This window comes from Leuciscus leuciscus (genome assembly GCF_965113295.1).
Source record: "Leuciscus leuciscus genome assembly, chromosome: 13".
Taxonomy (NCBI): domain Eukaryota; kingdom Metazoa; phylum Chordata; class Actinopteri; order Cypriniformes; family Leuciscidae; genus Leuciscus; species Leuciscus leuciscus.
In genome coordinates, this window is record NC_138737.1 from 41,861,306 (window position 1) to 41,869,293 (window position 7,988).

Consider the following 7,988-nt stretch of genomic DNA (forward strand, 5'->3'; position numbering starts at 1 on the left):
AACGTACCCATAAACAACATTAAAGGGATAGTTCACTTTGAAATTAATTTTTGGTATGTTTTAGCTTACCTCAAGGGCATCCAAGATGTAGGTGTCTTTTTTTCCGCAGTAGTTTCAATTTTGATATTTTTAGGTCAAACCGTTCTTGTCTGTCAGTCATATAATGCAGGTCTATGGTCATTATCTCAAAGAGCATGCACAGAGTCCAAATTAAAACAATTCCCCGTCGTCCAAATTAAACAATTCCCCATCGTAAGTACACATTGATGGCCTAAGACACGAAACGAGCGGTTTGTGTGAGAAAACGAACAGTATTTATATCGTTTTTACCACTTATACACAGCCATGTCCGAGTGATCTGATCTGACGTGTGCGCAGACTGGTGCATAGATATATACACACTAGATGTCGCCTTGTCTACGGCAGTTCATTGGAACGAATGTCTTTAAGGCGACATCTAGTGTATATATCTATGCACCAGTCTGCGTACACGTCAGATCAGATCACTTCGACATGGCTGCGTGTAAGAGGTAAAAACGATATAAATACTGTTCGTTTTCTCACACAAACCGCTCGTTTCGTGTCTTAGGCCATCAATGTGTACTTACGATGGGGAATTGTTTAATTTGAACGACGGGGAATTGTTTTAATTTGGACTCGGATAGAACGGTTTGACCTAAAAATATAAAAATTGAAACTACTGCGGAAAAAAAGACACCTACATCTTGGATGCCCTTGAGGTAAGCTAAAACATACCAAAAATTAATTTCAAAGTGAACTATCCCTTTAAAAGCTGGATTCTCACCACAGGGGGGGCTTTAAGGAAATAGCTTTACAGTGGCAGTATTTAAAGACTCTAGATAATTTTCTCATTCTCTTTTACGTCCTGCAAGGAAACAGGTGTGTTTTATCTCTTTCCTGACTAACTCCTGCTCTTCCCTCTTCCCTCTCTCAGACCAGACGGAGGTGGAGTGCAGCCCGAGCTCGGAGAACTCAGAGCAACACAACCTGCTGGAGCAGCTTCAATCTCGGTACCGGCAGATGGAGGAGCGCATCACCTGCCCCATCTGCATCGACAACCACATCAAGCTGGTGTTCCAGTGCGGGCATGCCTCCTGCATCGACTGCAGCGCCGCGCTCAAGACCTGCCCCATCTGCCGGCAGACCATCCGCGAGCGCATTCAGCTCTTCGTCTGACCTGAGCTTCATCTGTCCCCGAGGAGTCGATTCAGAATCAGCCATGGATGCGTGAAAATCCATTCTGGAGGATTTGGACCTTGTGTTTCCGAGTAGCATGAGGACGTCTGCTGCTCCGACTGGCAAAACATCTGTAACCACAGTATTATGGAGCGAAGAGTGAAGCGAGATATAAAGTCAGAATTGCGAGATACAAAGTTACCTTTTTTATCCTGTGGCGGAAACAGGCTTCCATACAATTCTGACTTTTCTCACAACCGCAAATGTATCTCGCAATTATTACTTTTTTTCTCCGAAAAATGAGAAACAAACTCGCAATCCTGACTTTTCTCGCAATTGTGAATTGTATAACTGATTATAATTATAACAATTTTAACTCCCAATTGCGAGAAAAGTCAGAATTGCAAATTTTATATCTCACAATTCGGACTTTATAAATCGCAATTGCGAGTTTGTATCTCACATTTTTGAGAAAAAAGTAATAATTCTGAGATATAAATTCGTAGTTGCGATATACGCCCATCATTTAGGATGCGACTGAAAATCGTCCATGGTCGTGTGAAATTCCATTCTGGAGAATTCGGACCTTGTGTTTCCGAGTAGCATGAGGACGTCTTCTGCTCCGACTGGCTAAACATCTCTAACTACAGTATTATGGAGTGAAGAGAAGTTCACTGGCTCATGGGAGATCACCTGATATTCTCCACATACCCAGCATGCAACGTTCTGTGAGCTGACACGCAATACCTGGGCCATATTTTACTCTAAAATCCGAAGAAAAAATATTAAAGATATTTCGCCTTATTTTATTTTTTTGTGACGTTTTCATCATCGATTCTCATTACTTTAAGTGTTTATGCATACATGCTATCATCTAAATTAAACATTGCAAACATTATTGCATTTACAATGAATATAATTCTCCTTGAAACATGTGATTCTGGGGTGAAATATGGCCAGATCTGATCCAGCACTCATCAGTCCCTGAGAACGCCGTGTTTGTGCCGTTGTGTCGGAGAGCCGTGTTGTACAGATGCCTGTACCGTACCCGATCTAGGATTTACTCGAGCAAAGATATACATACTGCATGCTGGTGAGCATATTATCTACATCATATGTTGTGTCACAGAGGACATTTGTAGTGTTATAAGTACAGACGACCTGTAATTTCTACCCGTGTGTGATTATGGCTCTGTGTCTGTGTGACTGAAAAGGCGTTCAAGGCCGATAAAAGTAGATTAAACTGTGTCAGCAGAGGTGCTGAATGCTTCACAATACTAGCAGTTGTTTCATTTTCTCAGGTTCATGCAAGTCCGTTCGACTCAGAGTGCAAGACGCCTCCCTCTGTAAACTTTACAAACGTTCGGCCTTATCCACTGGCATTGCATGACATTATATGAAGTATTTATTAGCCTCATAAACCAGATCTCCCACTGTAATGCTTTGCCTAAATGTGTTCTGGGATTGAAATCACTTGTTTTGAGCATCACAGTGAATTGATAACTCCTAGGATTTAAAGAGAACGTTCATCACTGCTGTCATTATTTCCTCACCCTCGCAGCTTTTTTTTCCCCCATGGAATACAAAGTAGGCTAGATTGTTTTAGTTTTTTTTAAAGAGTCGTCATACACTGTAGCTCTGATGTCAGTCGAGCTTCAAAAAAGAACCATAAAGTCAAAAATAGTCCATGCTTTTACTCCCAAGTAATCCAAGGTCATGTGTGAGAAACTATGGAAGCTTGTTTCTACCAGGAATACAGAAATAAAAAAAGGTAATTGCGACATTTTATCTCGCGATTATGACTTTTTTCTCTGAAATGTGAGAAACTTGCAATTTCCAATATATAATCTCTCAATTATATGGAAGCTTGTTTACGCCACAGAATAAATAAAGCTTCCATACAATTCTTTTCTCGCAAACCACAACTGTATATCTCGCAATTCTGACTTTTCTCGCAATTGTGGATTGTATAACTTATAGTTATAACAATTTTAACTCCCAATTATGAGAAAAGTCAGAATTGCACATTTTATATCTCGCAAATTCTGACTTTATAAATCGCAATTGCGAGTTTGTATCACATTTCAGAGAAAAAAAAAAGTAATAATTGCGAGATATAGATTTCGCAGTTGCGAGAAAAGTGAGTTTATATTTCGTAATTTGGATTTATAAAGTCAGAATTGTGATTGGGAATTGGGAAATAGCAATTTCCAGTTTTGTTTTTCATTTTTTTTTTTTCATTTTTATTCTGTGGCAGAACGGAGACGTCCGTAGACGTTCCGACGTATTAGGATCACGCCAGGGAGCCTATCATCTTCAAGCGTTAACAGAAAGATTGCAAGAATGCAAGATTTGCATCTCGTGCTCCGCCCCGCAGTGCGAGTATAAATAGAAAGCGAATGCAAGCACCATTTGTTTCCTGGGCTCTGCCAAGGGAAAGACACAGGCTCACTGCAGGGAGTTGTACCGTGGAAGAATACACAAATGAGATCGCCGTAGGGATCACAACATATGGGACCCAGCCTAGCACAGGTTCCACCAATGCATACTAACGGGGAACTCACCCGGAGCAGAAATGTCTCACGTAAGCAAGCAGACTGGAGGATACCAGCTCGACACGAAGGCTATAAAACCTAGCAAACGTGTTTGGTGTCTCCCAGCCCGCAGCTCTACAGATATCTGTCTGCGAGGCACCTTGTGCCAGCGCCCAGGAAGAAGCGACACTCCAGCGTGGGCTTACAACCTGAGGGGGAATGGTGCGTCTTGCGGTTGGTACGCCAAGACGATGGCATCCACTATTCAGTGGGCCAAAGAGCATGCGAGAGAGAAAGCATATGTGCAGTTTAATATATAATAATATAATATGTTTTTTTTATCATTATATATATATCATTTATACAAAACTGTTTTGTGCATGTGCTCCCGCGTGCACTATTTTGATCACAACACATTTTCTCTCTGTACTCTTCTTTCACAGTAGTCTTCCTTCATAACTCGTACTGAGAAGGATATATTTGTGTAAATAGTTGTGCAACACTGCATGGTGACCACAGCATACCTGGACACTTGATCTAGGGGAACTCCGGCCCGTAGAATGAAGAGTCTGACCACGGGCTGAGGGTTTGGTGGTAGGCCGGGGTGATTGTCACACTCGGCCGTGAAGCCAGTGCTGAAGCGACCTCATATGAAGCAACCCGAGCAGCGTTTCTGCAGCTGCAGAGGAGACTGGTTCAGCCAGAGATGCTGTTCCTGGACCACAAGAGTGGACATCGCCCGACCGACTGAACATGCGGCAACCTTCGTCGCTCGGAGGGCGAAGTCAGTTGCCGTACGGAGCTCAGCAATGAACTCTCGGTCAGGGCTACACTCGTGCATGTCCATGAGTGCTTTAGCCTGATGGACCTGCAGCAACACCATGGCATGCTGGGAGGAGGCAGCCTGTCCACTGGCTCTGTAAGCCTTGCCCGTGAGAGCGGACGAGATCTTACAGGCCTATGATGGGAGACACGGATCACCCTTCCAGGAGGAAGCAGTTGCCGGATACATTTGCATCGCGACTGATCACTCAACCGGAGGATTATCCACGTACCCTTGGGCCAAACTACCGTCAAAGGTAGTGAGGGGGAGCTCTGTTTTGCGCAGAAAAAGGTGTCCTGGTAACCTCCTCATGCACTTCTGGAAAGAAAGGCACTGGGGCTGTGCGCTGAGGACCAGCACGGCCCGTCCCGAGATGCCCAATTATCCGGCCTCGCTTTCGGCGGCCTGGGAAAGCATAGCCATCAATTCTGAATCAGGCTCGAGCAACGCAACTCTCCCTGAAAGAGTCTTCATCTCCAGACTCAAGCTCACCCTCCGATGCTGCGATAGACATCTGGTCAGCAGGGGGAGCCCCGAATGAAACGACTGGCTGGTCATGAGAGGAGCCAGCGCGATTCACTGGAAGCTCCACGGCTTGCAGTGTGTGAGAGGAGTGAGGGGCCCACAGGGATTGGGTACCGGGCAGGGAAGCCCTCACTGTGATCCTCAGCTCACCTTGGCTAGTCGTCTAACTCGCCCTCTGGGGTTGGCCAAAGAGGCACTAGATCGAGGCATAGGTAAAGGGGACTCCTCCTCATTTGAGGTATAGGAGTCTCGACCATAGCACAGAGATCGTCATGTTCTTGCAATGAATGCCCAGACACATGATGCAATGTTCGTGACAGTCAGCCTGTGCCAGGGAACGACCGCATCCAGAAACACACCGGTGATATGACATCTTGAAAAAGACACACCTATTTTTGCTCTTTCATTAATTAGCTCTGTCAGTGTCGAAACACACAAGGGAAATGGCCACGGCAACACTGGCAGGGGGATGGTGCAGCCATGAAGCACTCACTCACTGTTTAGAAACACAGTAACCTCGGTAAAGGCACCCTCTAACCAACCAACACAATGCTGTGAAACAGCAGTTGAGATCTGTAAGTAGCTCGCGACCTCGTGTCACACCGAAACTGGAGGAGAGTCTTCTTCCCAAAGAACAGTCGACACACACACACTCATTGAACTCTGTTTCAACTAGGGCTGCACGATTAATCGAAATGAAACCGCACGCGATTTGGCAAAGACTGCAATTATTTTATGTGCAGCTTGTCAGTGAAGTACGGCTCTGAGCTCAGTAGTAAATGCTGCTCCATCTGAACACCAGAGGGCGTCTCACACACACACACACACACACACACACACACACCACATATGCCCCACCGCAGAAGTAGACAACACACATCATTCCAGGAAATCCCTTTGGGCATCATACTATCGCTGTAGCTGAATAAACAGAAGATCGAAATGCTTTGATTTTTTTAAATGTTGTCTATTGTTGGACAAGAGGTTTATAAATGCTTCTCATGTTTGGAAAGATGTTTGGCATGTGTTGCTTTTTCAAATTCACGTTATAAGCGACTCAAACTCGCAGTGCTTTCAGAAGGAGCAGCGTTTACTACTGAGCCGTGCGTCACTGACAAGCTGCGCATCAAAAAGTCATCGCAGCCTTTGTGATTTTATAATCGCAATAAACCAAATCGGTTTAAATGCGATTTCATGTTAATTGCGATGAATCGTGCAGCCCTAGTTTCAGCACTCTTCAGAGGCATACAGTTATCTGTTCGGCTCCGAAACGAAAGACAAATGGCTCCTTCTGTTAACACTCAAAGATGATAGGCTCCCTGGCGTGATCCTAATACGTCTACGTATGTCAAACGAGAGCGACTGAAAAGGAAACAATCTTCCATAAGCAACACACACACACATTTTTGAAGTTTTGTAAAGTGGAATGGATTCTCTATCATTGCATGGAAATAGCTGTGCGTTTTTAGGACACTTACAAATAATCCCACCAGGCATGAGGGTGAGCAAACATGAACTGTCATTTCTGAGTGAACTGTTTCTGTAACAGTTGTTGTATTCCACCTGCTATTATGATGTAAGAACTGAAGGGCAGCTGGGTGTGTATTCTACCATTGTTAGTTGAAATATTTCCACCATGAATTCGACCTGTAAGCACTCAAGCATCAGTTCATCCCCTCGTAGAGGCTCATGTCTGTTGTGTGTTTCTGTTCCAGAAGGGCTTACTGTGTGCATTTATTATATTTTAATGTATACGTCATTCTGTGACGGGCTTTTTTTTTGAATAGGTCCTGCTTTTGGGACAGCCAACGCTAACATGTAAATCTGAATGTCTCGCTGTACGCCAGATCCTGAGAAATACTATGGCGAAATTAGTGCCAAAATGAGTCAGCGTGTGCGGAGGAGCATCATGTCCGGATCAAGCCTTTGTGATGTTTTTATTTAACTTATAGTTGTATTTTATAATTTGTTTAAATTGAAATTTTGTGTAGTTCTTTTGCTTTTTCGATTAAGAGGACAATGGAAGTCAGCCTCGGCTTTTAGAATAGAAGGACAGTCTAGTTTTATGAAGCTTATCTGCTAACAGCTCACCTTATACAACATCACTTCTGTTCAATATTACTGTGAAGTGACTGCGTAAATTATTCCTGTTTATGTTAGATATTATAATATACAAAGTATCCTGATGAAAATGGCATGTTGTACTTCACTCGGATTTATGAAAATCTTAGGTAAATTTTAGAATCCAGAAAGCAAGTTCAGAATTGACTCTCAGAATGACGTCGTCGTCTTTTCCGTGTAGAATATTGACAATCTAGAATTCATCTAGAACTGTCCATTTGTAATGATATTGTTTGTGTTGTACATAATACTACATGTAATTCAAAAGAACAAAACGTATGTGAGTTGTCAGCAGGTAAGGATAAAAACATGATAATGAACGACAGAAATGGTTTAAGTTTAAGGAAAGTGTATGTCAGATTATTTAAGCAAAAATAATAAAATGTTACAAAATGTTTATACAGTTCAGTATGTGGAGTTCCGATGTTGGCCTTACTGTCCATTTCCTATATTTATTTTGTTCGTTTTTGTCACCTTTTTTTCAAGTTTTACTCTGTAAAAAATATTTTGAAGTAAATATTGAACTGTTTTATAAGCATATATTTATGGTTTCATTTTTTGGGGGCTGTAGTGGCGGGGTCTAAGGTTGATGAATAAAGTTGAGAATGAATTCTCGTTTCAGCATTGAAAAGCTTGGAGAAAAGCAGAGAAAATGGCCCTGACATATTTTAAAGTCCCGCTGTGGTGAAAATCCAGCGTTTAATGTTGTTTATATGTCTATGTGGTGTTTTTAATCTGCTTTAAGACAAACCATGTGTAAATTCATAAGTCGACACCATTGCTGAGTA

The 7,988-nt window shown here is 42.8% G+C and overlaps 1 protein-coding gene across 1 annotated transcript in view; it reads left to right on the forward strand.

Annotated features, from left to right (window-relative positions):
- mib2 (MIB E3 ubiquitin protein ligase 2) overlaps nt 1–7,740 on the forward strand; it is a 75,755-nt gene extending 68,015 nt beyond the window's left edge. The window contains 1 exon segment of the mRNA XM_082187439.1: nt 956–7,740. Coding sequence (XP_082043565.1) covers nt 956–1,197 — 242 coding nt within the window. The 3' untranslated portion in view covers nt 1,198–7,740.
- The last annotated feature ends 248 nt before the right edge of the window (nt 7,741–7,988 follow it).